Raw genomic sequence first — 20,010 nt, 5'->3', positions numbered from 1 at the left:
CAATCCATAATTCTGAAAGTGATTCCTTCACATAGCAGAGAAACCCCATGAGACAGGCACCCAAAAAAAAAAGCCTCAGCCATTTAATCCTTATCACCCTTTACAAAGGCTAAGGGAACCTATGACGTGCCAGGAGAAAGAAGATGCCATTGCATTACTGAGAGTTGAGAACCACGCTGGGCCCCCTGCACATCTGTCATCTTATTTAAGCTTCATAACTGTCCCTGGAAATAAGGTTTATTACTACAGTTTTAAGAAGAGATCACTAAGACTCAGAGACAGGATCATATCTTCATTTTGTTTTCTAAAAGTGCTCCAATTGATTCATCTAAAAAGAATACCTGCTGATCCCAAATACAGCTGTGGGGGAAAGGTACATCCCCTAAATTCACCTATTTGGGCAACATAAAGTCATTTCAAGTTATGCCATGAGATGGTAGCGTCCCAAAAGGCAGTTCCAACCCACAAGGAAGCACGGTTACACATGAGTCTTCCATTTCTAAGTAGAAATGCCTCATTTTTTATTGATGCACTCAGCGGCTCTGCAGGCCACCCTTGGTCTGTGTGACAGGGCCACTAAGCGTGTGTCATGGCATGGCGCTGGGTGACGCCCAGGCTCACAAATCTTAACTGACCTGGAGCATTTGTGAACAGTACAAGCTGAACTTCTGTTTTTTGTTTTTTGGGTTTTTTGTTTGTTTGTTTGTTTGTTTGTTTTTGAGACAGGGTCTCACTCTGTTGCCCAAGCTGGGGTGCAGTGGTACAGTTACGGCTCACTGCAGCTTCAAACTCCCAGACTTAGGAGATATACCTAATGCTAAATGACGAGTTAATGGGTTCAGCCTCCCCAGTAGCTGAACCTACAGGTGTGCACCACCATGCCTGGCAATTTTTTTTTCAATTTTTAGTAGAGACAGGGTCTCGCTATGTCGCCTTGGCTGGTATCTATCTTCTGACCTCAAGGGATCCTCCCGTCTGAGTCTCCCGCAGTGCTGGGATTACAGGCATGAGTCACCACGCCTGGCCAAGCTGAACTTTCGTACCACAAACAATAGAAAGTGTTCTTCCTTCTCAAGGACTCATATGTCAGAAGCCTGGAATGCCACCAGTCAAGGACAGGAAGCTGACTGTCGTGCCAAATCACAGCGGTCTACACGGCGCCTCCTCTAACCAGACCGTCCTGAACTAGAGCAGCCAAGGTCAGGAAAGGGAACAGACCCTTGCCTCAAACACACTGAATCAGCTGGCTCTGCTTAAACGAGAAAGCGCATCTCAGACATGAGGTGAACAAGCTTCCTATGTGAATGAAGTGCGTGTAATTCTACATGCGGAAAGCGTTAACAGGAATCTTAATACATTGATCTCGTTAATGATGAAACAGGCCACAGGTTGAAACTACTTTTCATTTACTACCGTTGGGTGCAGCAGGACTTTTCTAGTTCACAGGCACCCCGTGCACGAAATAGAACGTAGCCCAATGTATATTTATTACGTTGTGTGAGTGAATGCATCCCTGGAGCAATTCCTTTCCAGTTCCACTCTCACTTTAGGACCCAAGTCACTTCTATGAAGGACACAGCAGACTGGTGAGATTAAGTGCATAAACCCTCAGACAGGTCTGCCTAGATCAGATCCCCACTCCACCACTTCCTGGAGAACAACCTTGCTACCTGCTATGGTCCCAGAGAGGATTAAAGGAGCTAAAATGGGGAAGCGTTTTGCATAGCCTCTGGCACATACTAAGTGTTGTGGAAGCATTGGCTATAATTTAAGGCCAAAGCTTTAATATAAGGCCAAAGTCTACAGACTGGAACCTCAGTCTTGGAAAGCCTGCACGACCCCACAGGCTAATGCTGACTATCAGCCTACACAACAGTATTGCAAATAGGCCGTCCCATTTATTCTTTGTATCTAAACACTTACTTTAAAATATAGGTAAGCATTTCAGATATAACCTGGAGCAAAAAGTTTCCCATAGCAGGTATTATATAACTGTGTAGCCACCACCAGAGCAACTCCTTACACCGCCAAGGCTCTTAGTAATAAAATTAAGAACTTTCAAAATATAAATAGAAAACTTGGTCAACAGAATACAAAAATAAAAGACACTGTTATCCTCAAGGCAACTTCAGTTAGAATGCCAGTTTTGATCCAACAATTTTTCTTTTAATTTTAAATAATGCAAGGCAAAATGATAGATTAGAAAATACCATAATTTGGCCGGGCACGGTGGCTCATGCCTGTCATTCCAGCACTTTGGGAGGCCCAGGTGGGCAGATCACTTGAGGTCAGGAGTTCGAGACCAGCCTGGCCAGCATGGTGAAACCCCAACTCTACAAAAAATACAAAAATTAGCCGGGTGTGGTGGTGCGCACCTGTAGTCCCAGCTACTCGGGAGGCTGAGGCAGGAGAATCGCTTGAAGCTGGGAGGTGGAGGTTGCAGTGAGCCAAGATCACACCACTGTACTCCAGCCTGGGCAACAGAATGAAACTCTGTCTCAAAAAACAAAAACAAGAACAAAAAAAACTTGTCATTCTAGAAATGTCCACAATTCAGTCTCACCCGCCTCCATCCTCATGAAGGCACCAGGAGAGCACAGTGGGCTCACCTGATTTCTTGGTTAGGTCTGTTCTGTTCCTGTTTTATGCGGGGTCTATCGGTGTGCACTGCTCCAATGTGAGGGGTCCAGGCTCCATCGTAGCCTCTTAACCAGCTCAGTGCCAGGAAGGGTGGACTTTGACAAAAACCCACCTCAAATCTGCACTCCCCAACCTGGAGTGCGCCCTGGGGCAAGCTCCCTAGGCTCTCTGGGCCTCAGCTTCCTCATCTGCACCGAGAGGTGAGGATAACACCAAGCACACAAAGTGGATGCCGGAACAACAGACAATGCCAGAAGGCATTGAGTATGATGTCTGGCACCCAGAAGCATGATAAATGCCTACTACTCTCACAGCCCAGGGGCTCCAGCAAGGTAAGGGCTGGGTCCCTACAGAACCCAGAGGCCTGAACATGTGTGTGATGATTCAAAACTTCCCAGGCCAGTTTTTCATAGGACACTACCCTGACTTCCTTGCAGAACCCTAGCACTAGGTAGCTGAGCTATTTCAGAGGCTTAAGACCAGTGTGCAGAGAGCGGCCAGGCCAGAGAGAGGAAAGACATCTGTTGCCATCAACATCTTGTGAGTCCACAAAACAAATCAGCAAATATTTACGAAATGCTTTGCTTGGAGCTACAAGCTTAACTTGGTCTGTGTTAGAATATAAGCTACTAAAAGTTAAGTGTGTTGATTTGTATCAGCTTGGGTTAAGCAGGAAGGAATATTTCAGACAAAAGCTGAATTCTTGAATGCAGATTCATTTTGCCTGTGCCCTTTGGCATTTCTGAATTTCTAGCTTCTTCAGCCCTGAATCTGGAATCCAGGGAACTCACCACTGTCTTTTCATCCACGCTTCCCAGCTCGCGGTTCTTGCGGCCATTGTGACAGTCTTTTGTTATAACGTTGGGTGCCTTAGGCCTCAGGAACGAAATCTCTCTGACCTTCTCCTGCCCTCCTTTCACCTGGCCCAGGCAGGACTCTAATCTGATTGTGGGTCATTAGACCCTCCTTCCAGAGAGGGTCCTGCCCCATACCCTAGAGGAAGGAATGCTGCAGAAAGGCCCAGGGAATCTGAACAGACAGGTCTTGCTGGGCTTAGATTGCAACCTTTTTATCCAATCACACTTTTTAAAATTCTTTATTTTTATTTTTATTTTTTTAATTGAGATGGAGTCTTGCTCTGTTGCCCAGGCTGGAGTGCAGTGGCATAATCTCAGCTCACTGCAACCTCTGCCTCCTGGGTTCAAATGACCCTCTTGCCTTAGCCTCCTGAGTAGCTGGGATTACAGGCACGCGTCACCACGCGCAGCTAATTTTTGTATTTTTAGTAGAGACAGAGTCTCGCCTTGTTGGCCGGGCTGGTCTCGAACTTCTGCCCTCAAGTGATCTACCCTCCTCGGCCTCCCAAAGTGCTGGGGTGACAGGCCTGAGCCACCACACCCAGCCTTTCCAATCACATTTTGACATGATGCCCATACCTCAACCACAGACAACCAATGAAGTCTCCCTAAGAGGCCCAGAAAACAGAGTTCAGGGAGCTCCCGGAAAGCCGAGCACATGGAGGCCGACAGGAAGGTAAAGAAGAACTCACCCCCATGCCACAAGGGCACCCCAACGCTGTGGCACCCCAACTCCGTGGACCCCAACTCTGTGGCACCCCAACTCCGTGGCACCCCAACTCCATGGCACCCAACTCCACGGCACCCAACTCCACGGCACCCCAACTCCACGGCACCCCAACTCCGTGGCACCCCTTCCAGACCTTGCTCCATATGTCTCTTCATGTGGTTGTTCATTTGTATCCTTTGCAATATCCTGTCTATTAACTAGTAAACAAACATAAGCAACCGTTTCCCAGCAAATTAATTGAACCCAAAGACGGGGTCGTGGGAACCCCCACCTGAAGCCGGTGGATCAGAAATTCCAGACGCCTGGAATTGCAACTAGGGGGAAGGAAAGGGTGGTCTTGTGGGACTGAGCCCTCACCCTGTGGTATGAGACGCTACCTCCGGGTAGATGGTGTCGGAGTTAAACTGGAGGACACCCAGCTGATGTCCACTGCTCGGTGTGTGGGAAAAACCCTCCACCTTTGCTCGCAGGAGTGTCCTGTGTCAATGATGGCTGTGGCGCTGGGAGAGCAGAGGAAAAACTCGCGTTTAGAGGTTTTTCCTGAAACACATTCCCGAGGTATCTAGTGGATCTGCCTTCTCCTTGCCACCTTCCAGAGTCTTATGTTTGCTTTTAAGATAAAATCCAAGGTTTTGGGCTGTAATTAGAGGGAAGAGTAGGGGAAAATACATCTTTTCCATCTTTGCAGAAGCAGTCCTGGTGTGTTAGTCTTTTTAATAGATTTGTAATGATATTGAACTCAAAAGAAATCAAGAGCTACTAAAGAAGTTTTTTAGGATACCATATAGTTAATGCCCCAGACCCACAGTTCCCTACCACGCACACAATGGCCTATTGTATCATAGCACTCAGGACAATGCTATTTCGACACTAATTTTATCATTCAGGGTCAATACATCGCTAGGAAAATGAAACTGCTAATGTCACTCTGTGAATTTTTCCCACTGCTTTCAAAAGTTTCCTTCAGCAAAAACTTGGTTTCAAAAATATCACAGAGCAAAGCGTTAACATTCTGTGGGAAACTCCAAGTGAGTAAACCCCAAGGAGTTTATAAATCCAAGGAAAGAAAAAGAGATCAGAAAAACAGACACCAGCAGTATGTACTACGGGGTGCAAGGTCACTCTGTAGCAGTTTGGTGGAAGGAGGAATTCTTCCCTCTGCTACAAAGACCAAGAAATGCTTCACTGAAAGATGGGATAAAATTCAAGCTGGGCATTGCCAGAGACACTGTAAGCACCTGTGAGAACAGAGGAAAGACAGGGCACACAGGACAAACTGCAAATCGTGCATCAGGGCTCAGGTGCCAGCAGGCAGACAAGAGGAGCGATAAGCTGGGGAGTGCTGGAGGGGCTCTGAGCAGGCAAGGTGACCAGATCCAGGAGGCCTGACGGACCCCTCAGTGAGGTGCAGAAGAGACAGCACCAGGGAAGTCAGGGTTGAAACGAAACTGGAACCTGCCTGGGCAACCTGCCTGGGCCAGCGTTCGTGGCCAGCTGGACCATGGAACTCTGTCATCGCAGTGATGAATCCATTATCCTAAGAATCAACAGCTGTTTAGGAATGTGTGTTTGTACATGTGTGTATGTTTGTACAAAATTTATTCTTCTTGGAGAGGGATGTTATGTGAAGTCTCAATACAGAAAGAAGGGCAATTTGATTTGGCATCATAAAGTTTCAGCCAGGCATGGTAGCTCATGCCTGTAATCTCAGCACTTGGGGAGAACAAGCAGGGAGGATATCTTGAGCCCAGGAGTTCAAGACCAGCCTGGGCAACATACTGAGACCCCTGTCTCTACAAAAAAAAAATATATATATATGTATATATATATAAATTAACCAGGTGTGGTGGTGCTGTAGTCCCAGCTGAGAGGTGGGAGGATTGCTTGAGCCCACGAGGTCAAAGCTGCAGGGAGCCAAGATCACAGCACTGCATTCCAGTCTGGGTGACAGAAGAAGACCCTGTCTCAAAAATAAATAAATAAATAAATAAATAAGATGGGCGCAGTAGCTCACGCCTGTAATCCCAACACTTTGGGAGGCCAAGGCGGGTGGATTGCTTGAGGTCAGGAGTTCAAGACTAGCCTGACCAACATGGTGAAACCCTGTCTCTACTAAAAATACAAAAATTAGCCGGGCACGGTGGTGGGCGCCCGTAATCCCAGCTACTCGGGAAGCTGAGGCAGGAGAATCACTTGAACCCAGGAGGCAGAGGTTGCAGTGAGCCGAGATCATGCCAGCGCACTCCTGCCTGGGCAACAGAGCGAGACTCCGTCTCAAAAAAAAAAAAAAAAAATTTAAATAAATAAATAGGGCCAGGCGCGGTGGCTCACACCTGTAATCCAAGCACTTTGGGAGGCTGAGGCGGGCAGATCATGAGGTCAGGAAATCGAGACCATCCTGGCTAATACAGTGAAACCCCGTCTCTACTAAAAATACAAAAAATTAGCTGGGCTTGGTGGCGGGCGCCTGTAGTCCCAGCTACTTGGGAGGCTGAGGCAGGAGAATGGCATGAACCCGGGAGGCGGAGCTTACACTGAGCCAAGACCATGCCACTGCACTCCAGCCTGGGGGACAGAGCGAGACTCCATCTCAAATACATACATACATACATACATACATACATACATAAAATTTTCTATTTCTCTTGAGAGCTTAAAGATAACAAAGCATGAAATTGTCTCCCAAAGGCATTCAATGCGACTCAGGTGCTCATTAACAAACACAGTTGACCTTAATTAAGTTTCTCCTGAACCACAGCGCACTAAAGGGCCTGCAAGGTCCCCCTGGCACCCCAGGATTCCCAGGCGCCACTCCAGAAGGCTGTGGGCCGAGCCTCCCAGCGCACACTGCTCGCAAGCGGCCACTGTGCTCTGCAATCTCCGAGTATAATGTCGCTTTGTCCACTCCTGCTGAGGCCAGGACAATCAATTAATTCTCCTTCCCCTATCTTAATACCCACATTCATATTCAGGCCACTGTTGCTGGTCAATAAAGCAGAGGGACTCTACAAATGAGGCCTTACACCCAGAAGGCACCTGTTCAAAGTCCTCAGTAGAGGTGACCATGTGGACCCCCATGCGCCTGGGGTTTTGCAGATTGACCTTCCAGATACAAACCTTAACTGGCATTTCTTCCAAGATCTTTTGTTCAGTAGGAGCTGGTGTTCATCTTAAATCCACCCTCACTCCACTGTAGCTCAGCACACACACACAGTAGAAACTTGAGAGCTGCTTGTTGAGTTGAACTGAATCTTGGGGTCCTACGATTGCTGAATATTAAACCTTTTTAGAAGTGTCTATACCTATGGGAACAGACTTTTAGAGAAGCGTTATCTCCTTTACACAACCTAAACCAGGTATCAGCAAATGTTTTCTGCAAAGGGCCAGATAGTAAATATGTTTGGCTTTCGGTGCTGTCTGATCTCTGTTGCAATGACTCAACTCTGCCATTACAAAGTGAAAAAAGCCATAGACAATGCATTTAAGTGCATGCATGTGCATGTGGCTGTGCCAATAAAACTTTATTTACAACAACCAGCAGCAGGCCTGCATCAGCCCCCGGATCTGTAGAAAGACCGTGTAATTGATCAAATGGTCTCCAGGCACACAAACACTAATTGTCAGGCTGAGGGTCACCATATTAAGGCCTCAAAAACCACTCGGAAACCTCTCCTGAGTGAGGCTAAAATAGAAACTAATGTAATAGGAAAGCCAGCTAAAATCTGACTCCTGGCTGGGCACAGTGGCTCATACCTGTAATGCCAGCACTTTGGGAGGCCAAGGTAGGAGGATCACTTTAGCCCAGGAGTTCAAGGCCAGCTTGGGCAGTGTAGCAAGACCCTGTCTTTACAAAAAGAAAAAAAATTTTTTTTAAATAAGGGTGCACACCTGTGGTCCCAGCTACTCAGAAGGCTGAGGTAGGAGGATTGCTTGAGCCTGGGAGGTTGAAGTTACAGTGAGCTGTGGTTACCCCACTGCACTCCAGCCTGGACAACAGACCAAGACCTTGTCTCAAAAAAATTAAATAATTATATAAAGAAATAAAATCCCCCTGGCTCCATGTGTTTTGCAGGCTGTGCATTCACTTCTGCACCCATCTCTCAAGGCTTTTAAAAAATGTGCAGTCCTCACACGTGAGTCAAAAGTGCTGACTCTCAGCCACCCATGGGGTCCCTGCCAAAGAGAGCTGCTCCCCAGGCCCACCCACAGCATCATCACAGTTCCAACCTGAAGCAGCAACACATATGACACAGCCTCCACCCCATTCCCTAAGGAGCAGCTGTCTTGGGGCTGGGGGCTGAGGCTTCCGTGTGGACTGGAAGGAGAGAGGTGGGGGCTCGCGGTCCTCAGAGCTGAACTGTCCCTCTCATTCGGCACCTTCACCCACAAGCCACCTTTGTCCTTCACAAAAGCCACCTGGGCTCTGCCTGGGACAGACAGCAGTTCACAGGATGCAGGCCAGTCTCTTAGCTAACTTCACGGGAACAAGCATTTACATTCTCCCTCCTCCAGGCACCAAGATTTCACAACCAGAAACTCCAGCGTCCTCTCCTGGGCTGCACTGCAGTTGTTCAAGTAAAGAGAAAGCTCTTAAACCAATTGCTCAGAATCTTGCCTGGGGCTTATGAAAGAGCCTGCATGAGCAAAGCAGCATGTTCATTCCCTGCAGAGCCCAGCCTGAGTTCACAGCACCTCTGAGGCCAGAGAGCGCCTGGAGAACCTGAGATCCTAAACCCATCACGAGCCTTTCCTTGAAAACTCCTTGCATTTCGGCTTGGGAGGGAGGGACCTGATCCACTGAGAAACCCGTACTCTAGGTCCTGAGCCAAGCAGCATCCAGACCTTGGGTTCCCAAGGGCAGGAAGACCAAGCTGTGAAGATGAGCAGCCCTGGCACTGTGTCAGGGAGCGACTGTGGGAGCCACCTCCCCTCTGTAAGATGCTGCTTCCCAGTCTGTAGGACGGCAACGTTGACGCCTCCCAGGAGGAGCCTTGTGAAAAGGATGTAGCCCAGGAGTATGGAGCCTGTATAGGGCCTGGCACGTGGCAGGAACCCACATACAGTGGCAATTACTGTAAGTGTTGGAAGCGCGAGTTTCAGAGGCAGCCCAACCCGTTACACACAGGCCACACCTGCTCTCCCACCACAAACCCCCGACGACTCTAATGCGCCGGAGTAGAACTCAAATGAGGCTTGAATTCCTCTTCCATGTGACAACCTTCCAACACTCAAACAGTTCCTGGGACTGGGGCTCCAGTCCTCTCTATTCCACACCACAGAGCCCTCCATCTTCTCAGTCCTGCCTTTTGTCACACAGATTCCAGGGCCATTGCACCCTGATCCCTTCTCAGGTGGCTCAGCCATCAGCATCCTCTAAAGAGGCCAGAGGCTGGGCCCATCTCTCTTCCACACCTTTGCCGTCCACCCGTCCTTGGGTTCTGGCACCAGGAGCATTGGGGTCTGCAAGACTCATGCCAAAGCTCAGACTTCTAGCTGAGACAGACAGAGGAACTGTTGCCTCGCAGCTTGGGCAGAGGACGCCAGAGAAGTGCAAACGAGAATCAGCCTGTGCCTTCGGCGGGTGAAACTAGTCATCAGCCGGCCCCCGGCTCGACTCCAAACAGCAAAGGAAGAAATTCAATATGGCCAGGGCTCCCAGGTTGCTGAGCCCTCGGGTGGCGGATGGCGACTTTTATTCTCACTCTTCACCACGGCCACCGCGAGTGTCCCCCACCTTCCCTCCCCTCGCCGTGGCCTCCCCATTTATTAGAGACTTGTTTGCTGGGGGCCCAGCTGAGCCTCCCTCCTCCCTTTGTAACATACCTGCTGGTGTAATCTCAGTGACAGGCACCCAAGGCCAGGAGACAATGTTTGTTTAGCAAAACTCACGTGGTACTTCCTCATTCTGGCCACTGTTGGAAAACTTTGCCAGCGTTAACTTGCTGACTCCTAACAATGCTCAGACAGGTGCCCCTTTCTTCCCTTATTATATAGGAGGAGCCTGATGCAAAAGGAGATGACACAGCCATGGCCACAGCTGTGGCCGGCAGATGCCCTGATCTCCAGAACCTGTGCCCACATCACATGGGTGAGGGACGCTGAGCCTGCCAGTCAGCCACCCTGAAAACAAGGACCAGGATGGATCCCACAAAATCACAGGGGTCCTTTAAACCCTTAGAAGAGGGAAGCAGAGGGGCTGGTTCAGAGGGATGCTGTGTAGAACAGACCTAACCTGACTGCCTTTTTGGAGAGAGGATAAAGCCAGGAAATCAGGCAGGCTCCAGAAGCCAGGAAAGTCTAAGAAACGGGTTCCTCCTTTCAGCCTCCAGAAAGGAATGCAATCCTGCAAGCTTTGACTTTAGCCCAGTGAGAGGCTCGTTTGGGACTTTTGACCTCCAGACTACTCAAAGACAATAAATCTATGGTTTTAATTTTTATTTATTTATTTATTTGAGACAGGGTCTTGCTCTGTTGCCCAGGCTGGAGCGCAGTGGTATGATCATGGCTCACTGCAGCCTCAACCTCCCAGGCTCAAGGAATCCTCTTACCTCAGCCTCCCAAGTAGCTGGGACTACAGGTGCGCACCATTACACCTGGCTAGCTTCTTTATTCTTTGTAGAGACAGTCTCCCTGTGCTGCCCAGGCTGGTCTTGAACTCCTGGGTTCAAGTGATCCTTTCACTTTGGCCTCCTAAAGTGCTGGGATTACAGGCAGGAGCTACCATGCCCAGCAAATTTGTGTTGTTTTAAGTAACTAATTCGTTATAGCAGCAATAGGAAACTGACACAGATTTTGGAACCGGGAGCAGAGAGAGGCTGTCACGAACATGGAAGTGGCTTTAGAACTGGGCGATGGCAGATCTGGGAGGATCTGAGGATCATGAGAGGGCAGCCTGGATTGGCCTAAACAGATGGTTGGCAGGAAGGTGCACATGAACAGCCCTGCTGGTGAGGAATCAGAAGGAAGCGAGAAGCATAGCAGAGAAAACCTGCATCCTCGTAGTGAACACCTCCACCAGGAGGAGCCAATTACAGGTGGAATCCTGGGGTGGAATGAGGACTGTTATCAGCTGGAGGAGTGAGGATGTGGTGCCAGAGACCTCACCTGAGTCATGCCCCACAGCTGTGAGGGAAGCAAAACCATGTGTGATGAAGTTGGATATTTAGCTGAGGAGATTTCCAAGCAAAGTGTTGAAGGTGTGGATTTTTCTTGCTGTTTATATTAAGATGAGGAAGAACAGATAGGATGAAGGAAGAATTGTTGAACAAAGAGGAGCAGGACTTGGGGATGTGGGAAGTCCTCGGTCAGGCAGATTGCTGGGAGGCTCACACTAGGAGGCCCACCATCCGGAACACCTGTGCTGGAGAGGAGGCCCTGGTGTGGCCACATAACCTTCTGCTGGTGCCTCAGAAGGACCCAAAGGCCAGAGGACTCTCAAGAGACCAGGATGTGTCACCTCTGCGGTGGCCACTGTTCTGTCTGTCACAGCCTGGCTTCAGGCTCCCACAGACGTGCATCCATTCCACATACAAAATACACTCACTCTCTCCAACACCCAGTCCCCAGAGGCGCAGCTGGAGCTGGATGCCGGCATAGGGAAGCGGCTCAATTCTAGGCTCCCCGCCGCCTTCCAGGCTGGCTCTTCAAGGGCCAGGTGCTGGGGATGCAAACGTGAGTCAGGTAATGCCCCCCCTCCCCCCACCTCCCGGCCATCAGTCCACGGCCTTGAGAAGGGAAGGAAAACAAATGCGGAGAGCATTCTGTCTCCAGGGCTCTGGGGACCAGGTCTGTGCTGGGCACACCAGCCGCTTTCTCATCAGCCTGTTGTGTTTTCTTCAGAGCAACGATCAGATGTGAAGCTGTACCATTCACTTCTTGCCTGCTTTTCCCCTTCCTCAAATGCAGAGCCTGCAGGGCAGCAGCCAGCCGCCCTGCTCACTGCTGTAGAACGAGGGCCCCAACAGTGCCCGGCACCGGGGAAGCTCAGTTTATATTTGCCAACAACAGGCAACACCACTTTAGGCTGCCCTGAGCAACCACGCGACGCGACACAGAGGAGCACAGCGGTGTGTTTTCTAGGGCTCTGCCTCCTCGCTGGGCAACCTCCGTTTGCTTCCTGGATGTACCCACCCATGCCCAGCAACCACTCCACATCTGTGTACCCAATTAGACAAGGGCTGGGAGTGGCAAATGCCCCCTAAAAGGGCATAATGAGACAAGGTGAGTTGGCGTTGGATGAACCAAGGTCTGAATCCCACTTAACTTCTGCTGTCTTCCCATCTTTTTTTTTTTTTTTTGAGACAGTCTTACTCTTGTCACCCAGGCTGGAGTGCAATGGCGCAATCTTGGCTCACCGCAACCTCCGCCTCCAGGGTTCAAGCGATTCTCCTGCCACAGCCTCCCAAGTAGCTAGGATTACAGGCGCCAGCCACCATACCCAGCTAATTTTTGTATTTTTAGTAGACACAGGGGTTCACCACATTGACCAGGCTGGTCTCGAACTCCTGACCTTAAGTGATCTGCCCGCCTCAGCCTCCCAAAGTGCTGGGATTACAGGCATGAGCCACCACGCAGCCTTGTCTTCCCTTTTTTTTTTTTTTTTTGAGATAGAGTCTTGCTCTGTCGCCAGGGTGGAGTGCAGTGGTGCGATCTTGGCTCACTACAACCTCTGCCGCCCTGGTTCAAGCGATTCTCCTGCCTCAGCCTCCCGAGCAGCTGGGACTACAGGTGTGCACCACCACGCCCTGCTAATTTTTGTATGTTTAGTAGAGATGGGTTTCCCCATGTTAGCCAGGATGGTCTTGATCTCTTGACCTCGTGATCCACCCGCCTCAGCCTCCCAAAGTGCTGGGATTATAGGCGTGAGCCACCACGCCTGGCCCCATCTTTAACATGCAAGTAATCACACCTCCCTCTGGAGGACTGTTGTGTCAATGGAATAGGGTAATGCACTTCTGCCCTGCCAACTCTATTCCCCCTCTTCAGCTCCATCCACTGCCTGCCTTGCAGGCTACAAGCAGCCAGGCACTGGGTGTACACTGACCCCCGTGCAATCGTTTTTACTGTTAAACATCCTGTCGCCCTCTGCACACCTGCACCCCCACCCCAGCCCACCCTGCCTTGTGTTGCTAAAAGCAACTTTCAAAATGGTTCCTCCTCCAGCTGGTCCTTATCATTCTGCCTCAGTTATGACAATTACAACAAAAACAATTTGAAAAGCAATGTCTGTGGGATGGAGAGAAAGTTTAGGAGCTAAACAAAAGAAAGAAAAGAATAGGGTCCCCTAAAAGTTAAATTCTGAATTTCCAACAATTATAGAAAAGGTTCCTACCTCTCTTTTCCCTTCAAGTACCCGGTCAGGCCACAGGCCACTGAGGAGGCAGGCAAGGGTGCCCTGTGTCCCTGCCAACTCTGGGCCAGGGCTGCCTGAGTGTGTACACAGGACGTCAGGAATGTGGAGAAGGGGCCTGGCCACCCTCTGTTCTGAGGAGCTCTAATAATTCACCCTTAGGATCTTTCGAACAAAGCAGCAGCAGCCTCGGATGCCAGGAAATGAGCTGCTGCCCCCCAGGAACGCTTCAAGACATCCAGGGCATCACATCAGCACAATTGCAAAATCCTCTGGTGATCAAAATTCCGGCTGCATCACGTCCTTGGTGCTGAAGAAGCAAGAGGCCAGTCGAAACGAAACTGCTACTTCATTCCCTCTGATGCAGGGGCCGTTCTAGCACTGCAGGGCAGCTCTTGTTCCAGAAACACGCCATGTGTTAAGAATCTGCCTCCAAGGGCGGCCGCTACAGAGCTTTCGGTTTGGGTCCCCCAATAACACTCCTGCATTAACCTTGCTACTTGTAAACCAAGGGCAGCAGTAAATCCCAGCCAGCCAGCGAAAGCAGCAGAGGGGCAAAGCTTTGTACAAAAGCAAATTGGGTTCAATTTGACTTTGTACAAAAGCAAATTGGGTTCGTGAATTGGGTTCGATTTGACTTCTAGAGCATGCGTTCCATCGTTACCAAATGCTCAGTGTGAGGGAGTCAGCTCAGTAAACCTCATCCTGCAGCCTGGGGCGGAAGACAGAGTTGGAGCAAAGATCAGGGAAATGCACCTCTTTACCTGGGGGACATTGTTTACACAAGACGACTGCCAATAAATTAGTCATGATGTTAACTGGGATGATAATAATAATAATAAAGCATCAAAGAAGGCTAAAGGGAGGGGGAGAACTGGAAGTACCTCTGTGAGCTTCGTTAGTTCAGTTTTAAAGAGAGAATTCATTATTATCTTGTTTATTCAGCATACTGGTGCACCCAAGATGGCAATTTAAGAATTCTGGACGGGGCCTTTGGGTATATGACTTTTTAAAATGCTAACATAAAAGAAGCCAGAACTTTCAGAGTTTCAGGCTTCTAAAAACACACTCATTGAAAATGTGTCACACTATTTCCAGTTTCTTCATTCACTTACAATATCTTATTCTTTTGTAAGGAGAAGGAAATATATTCCATTGCAACGCTACAATCACCAGTGTTATTTTCCAAAGTTAAACAGAAAGCCTGAATTGAGATCCTCTAAGTTGTACTTTTGAAAAGTCACAAATACAACACAATAAAAATAACTCATTACCTATCTTAAAAATGCTTCCACCGGAAGTCACTCCAAACCCAAACCCATATGACGTATCTGAGCCAAGATCAAGCAGAAGATTAACTGTAAAAGGCAGATATGCTCCGGGCTGAGAGGTCCGGAGGCTCCAGTTCTATTTCCTCTCTCCTGACTAAACCCAGCAGGGGGGAACACTGTGCCTCATTTTACTTTTCTTAGAAAGGGGCTAATAACACCAGCTCTGCTCACCCCTCAAGTGAATCTCAAAGGAGCTCATGTTCCTACGGGTACGTGAAAACTGAAAATAACTAACAAAGCAGCCACAGAGGAGCGTCTCTGGTTCCCAGGGCGGCAGAGCAGGAACGCGGGGCTCGGGAGCAAAGGCGGCTTAGGTACATAAGTGACCAGCGGGTTCTCTGCAACCTGGATTGTCGCTGAGGTCACCGAGTGGCTGAGCAGGCAGAGCTCAGCCCAACCAGCAAGGGAGGACGCGTGGGAAACCCCGAGAAGGGGGCATCTGCTGTCCGAGGCCGGGACCCTGTGCGCGGCCGGGTGCCCTGCTGGAAGCCCCGCGCCCCCGGTCCCCGGCTGAGCCCCAGGGCGGTGTGGCTCCTGCGGCGCCGGCCTCACCTGCGGTGTCCCAGATGGAGATGTTGTAGGAGCGCCACTGCTTCAGGTAGAAGGCGCCGCCCACCGTGCTGACCGTGTCCGGGAAGCGCCGCTCCATATACCGCTGCAGCAGCGACGTCTTCCCCACGTTCATGTCCCCCAGCAGCACGATCTTGCTGTCGGGCTTCCTCATCTTCCGTAAGAACCCGCAGCGCCCCCGCGCCCTCTCCCCGAGGCTGGCCGGCTCGTGCGTCCGGGGCGCAGCTGGAGGAGCGGACCCTGGACTCGCTGGGACCCGGATTCTCGTGAACGCTCCGGGACCTTCGCCTCCGGACGACCGGGAGTTCAAGAGAGGAAGCGCGTGTGCGCGCCGGGGCAGGAGCTGGGTGCAGAGCCCGGAGCCCACGTCTGGGGTCCGGACCGCGGCGGCCTCGCCCCGCCCCCGCCCCCGCCCCCCAGGCCCTTCACCGCCCCGGCCCCGCCCTATCGCCCTCCGGCCACCGCCCCCGTCCCGCCCCTGCTGGACCTCGCCCTTTCGCAAGAATCCGAGTTCTCCAGCCGAGGCTCAGGACTGCTGCAGGGTGGAAAATGAAAGTTCTGAGAGCACCTTCCGCCTCTCCGCTTCTGCACAGCCCGGGCTGCGGTGCGAGGAGCCTGGCCGCGGGGCCCCAGCGAGGCGAAGGGGCCGGGGCCCTTGGGGAACCCCCTTCTCTCTTCCACTCTCCCTTAGGTAAAACCCGTGTTCCTCTCACGCTCGACCCAGCGCCTTTCCAGCTGCGGTCGATTTGCTTCTCCGCGTGTAGGTGCAGCCACTCTCAAGGTCATTGAAAAAGTTTGCTTTAAATGAGCGTCTGCGGAACCCGTCCTGAGGCTCTCGCTGTTAGAGATTAGAGATGGGGGCGCTTTCTAGTGGAGGATTTTGCTTTTGCTCTTCTACTTTTGCAAGAAGCCTTTTGTCCTATTTTGTACCTGAAAAGTGGTCAGTCATCTCCATTTATAGCTTGGAATGAAAATTTGACTATGGAAGCTGCAGTCGCTACTTGAGAAATATTTCCTTCTCCTTTATTTTTTGACACGGAGTTTTGCTGTTGTTGCCCAGGCTGGAGAGCAGTGCGCGATCTCGACTCACTGCAACCTCCGCCTTCCGGTTTCAAGCGATTCTCCTGCTTCAGCCTCCCGAGTAGGCGGGATTACAGGTATGTGCCACCATGCCCGGCTAATTTTTGTATTTTTAGTAGACACGGGGTTTCACCATGTTGGCCAGGCTGGTCTCGAACTCCTGACCTCATGATCCACCCGCTTCGGTCTCCCAAGTCCTCCTTCTGTTTTAAAGAGTAAACCTTGAAATGCTTTTAAAATATGCAGCATGTGGAATTTGGTTTGTTGGTTGGTTGGGGTTTTTTAGAGAAAATGAGAGGTAGAATGGACCCTAAGTTAAACCCTGGGGGACAGTGTCACTCTGGCCTCTGGCCTGGCTGGGAAAGGCAATGAGACCCTGAGCAGGTTAAAACCGGTGTCCCGAAGGTGTCCTGTAAAGGGAAATAGGCCCGTTGCCTCCTTCGGTAGGTGCCCTGAGACTCCAACAAGGCAGGAATGCCAAGGCATTTCGGACCTGCCCAGCCCTGCCATGTCAGGTTGCTGAGACCGAGCAGTGTGGGGCTGAGGTGGAAGTGGACCTTTTGGGGCGTGGAAAGGAGACCAGGAGACCCCGGCTCCTTCTCAGCCAGCACTGCCTCATCCTCAGAGCAAATTTAAGTCAATTCAGCATTTATTCAATGCCTGTTGCATGCAAGTGACAACCTAAATAACAGAGAGGATCTCTAAAAGATATTTTGCAATAGAGCATTGCAATAGAAATATGCATGCCATAGTAAACTTGTGCATATTCAGAGAGGCAAAGAAAGCAAAGGCTTTAAAAAAAAAATGAGGCGGATTGCACAATTGTTTGAAAATAATTATCTGTGGCTACAAAGATCCATAACGAAGGCGATGCCAGTTCAAAGTAGGACAGCCAGTGGCTGGGCCATGTCCTTGCAGGACTAGTGTTTTGGGGAGATTGCAGTGGCCTTTGTGCAAGGTTGCGGTTTTTCCAGAGAGTCCTTTCTGTTATCAGGCATGCACGCACAAGAACCCTCTCTTCATGGCCTTCCCCGGCTCTATTTGTCAGGGTTTTCTTAACATTAGTGGCTCCATTTCGATTCTGACAATTTTCACACAAGCTACAGTGCCTGGCTTGGGGCGACACAAACATGAGTCAGGTTTGGTTCCTGTTGGCCAGGCGCAGTGGCACACACCTGTAATCCCACCACTTTGAGAGGCCAAGGCAGATGGATCCTTTGAGCCCAGGAGTTCAAGATTAGCCTGGCAACATAGGGAGACCCCCCGTCTCTCTGAAAATTACAGAAAAAATTTGCCATGCATGGTGGTGTGCACCTATAGTCCTAGTCCAAAGTTGCTTTGACTATTCTGGAACCTTTACTCGTCCATGTGAATTCTGGAATCAATGTATCTAACCTTAGGAAACGCATTAATGACATGTATAGTTAAATTTAGGAAGAGTGGATATCTTTATAATATTAAAATGTCCCATTTATGAACATGGTATACCTCTCCATTTATTCAGCGGGTGTTCAAGGCTCACCTAGAATTTTTACACTTCTTTCTACTTTTTTACCATCGGGAAGTTTAATCACTTCCTGGAGCATTCTTTTTGATTCTCCAAATTTTACCCCCTGTCTGCTTCTCTCACCTGAGCTCTTTGTCCATTTCTTCATCCACCTACAAAGCCTTTCTACATGGATGTCTCAATATGGCAACCCACCACATCATTCATCTGCCCTTCTGTAAATGCAGAGTCATTCATTCTTTCACCTTCTTTATAACCATATCCAATTCATCACCAAGCCCAGTGGATTTTCCCTTCTAAATAAATCCCTCTAACATCTTCTCTCTCTTTTCCCACAGACACCCACTTGTCTGGAACCTTCTTACACCTAAATAGTTAGAATCCACTCCTATTTGGTCTCCTTAACTCCAAGCTCCTGCAGTCCCAATCACTGTCAGACTAACCTTTCATAACCACTGCTTTCTCTACCCAGAGACCTGCCACGGCTCCCTACTTTCTATCTCCACAAGTCCAAATCCTGCCCCCGCCCCCCCCCCCGCCCACACACACACACACTTACCACCCTTTTTACAGTAGCTCTCCCACCTCCTTTACCTCCTGTTGCCCTGTGTGTGGCTTATTTATAGGTTTGATGGTGCAGTTTCCTTCTCTAGGGTGTTAGCTCCATGGGGAAGAAACTTCTGTGTTGTTCACCACTGTGCCTGGTGAACACCACTGTGCCTAGCACACAATGGGCACTGAAGAAGGCACTGAGTCGCAGAAGAATGACTGAATTCCCCTCCCTGGTGAGGCCAGAAGCAACATCCCGTAAGCATATCATGACCAGCTATTCTCCACTTCATTGCTCGCTAAGCTTGCCCACTTGAAAAGCCCTCAACCCCTCATCTGTGCAGGTTTGGAATTCTGTGCAGGACTCAGGAATTCCACAAGGTGCAGCCCAGGCACACCCTTCTAATCCTCTCCCTCTGGGGAGACCTTTCCTGCTCCTTCATCTGAGTTTCTACCACCCTGCTGGCCTCTTCCATGCAGTTTAACCCCTGACAATGACTAACGGACTCATCTGACTCTCATCATCTTTAGTAATTTAAAAATTCCCTAGGGTCAGGGAGCAGGTCCTAGCCTCATTCAACACCTCACCCAGTGCCTTGTCCCTTTCTCAGCACATTCTACTACTCAGTAAATGTTTGAAGAAGCCTCATGAGGGCAGGAATCTTTGTGTTTTGTTTCTCTTATGTCTCCCAAGTACCTGGCCCTGGAAGGCAATTGATGCTCAATCAATACACATTTTAATAAATTTGCTAGTGAACTGAAACACCACCTGGAACACTCACTGCTGCTTTTAGCATTTGTGGAGGGAGGGACTGTTCCCTGTACCTACCCCAGTGACTGGCACCTGGAATTCACTGAGCAAGTTGGTTGAAAAACTTAAAGGAATTTTCCAGCACTTTGAAAAACTAAATCAAGAGACTGTCTCCATATCAAATTTCAGCCACTCCTTATAAAAATGTCTTAAAGGCTGTAAATCACCGTATTAACCTGCAGGAAGCAGTGATAAGGAAGGAGGTAGTATAGGGTTAAGGGTCTATTTAAACCAGTTACTTAGTGCCAAGTTAGATGTTTATTCTATTTTAAACCACTGGCTTAATACGGTAATTAATTTTCCAGTTTCGTCAAAGAAATGTGCTGTGAGGCCAAGAAAATTATGTAGTTCATTTTTTTTAAAAGAGATGCAAACAGAAATTCTGTGACCATTAACAGTCTCATAAAAGAAATAAGAAAATATGATTGTTTCTCTTAGATTTTGCAAAATGGCTAAGGAGCATTTTTAGATACTTTATGGTAGAACAACTCTCTTTTAAGCTACTTTTCTCCTTTCTTAAAAACAAAATGTAGGCCAGGCGCGGTGGCTCACGGCTCACGCCTGCAATCCCAGCACTTTGGGAGGC

At 49.5% G+C, this 20,010-nt stretch overlaps 1 protein-coding gene across 2 annotated transcripts in view; it reads right to left on the bottom strand.

Moving 5' to 3' along the window:
* The window catches only part of RAB20 (RAB20, member RAS oncogene family), a 70,298-nt gene extending 54,402 nt beyond the window's left edge, over nucleotides 1-15,896 (bottom strand). For both annotated transcript variants that reach the window (XR_008651359.2, XM_055244682.2), the window contains exon 1: nucleotides 15,460-15,896. Coding sequence is in view for 1 of the 2 variants with exons in the window: in XM_055244682.2 (XP_055100657.2) it covers nucleotides 15,460-15,631 (172 nt within the window). In the remaining variant the exon portion in view is untranslated. The remainder of the gene's footprint in view (nucleotides 1-15,459) is intronic.
* Nucleotides 15,897-20,010: the final 4,114 nt, after the last annotated feature.

The sequence above is a fragment of the Symphalangus syndactylus genome, chromosome 15, assembly GCF_028878055.3.
Source record: "Symphalangus syndactylus isolate Jambi chromosome 15, NHGRI_mSymSyn1-v2.1_pri, whole genome shotgun sequence".
NCBI classification, from domain to species: domain Eukaryota; kingdom Metazoa; phylum Chordata; class Mammalia; order Primates; family Hylobatidae; genus Symphalangus; species Symphalangus syndactylus.
Note: the sequence above shows the minus strand (reverse complement) of the source record. Positions and strands in the feature narration are given on the sequence as shown.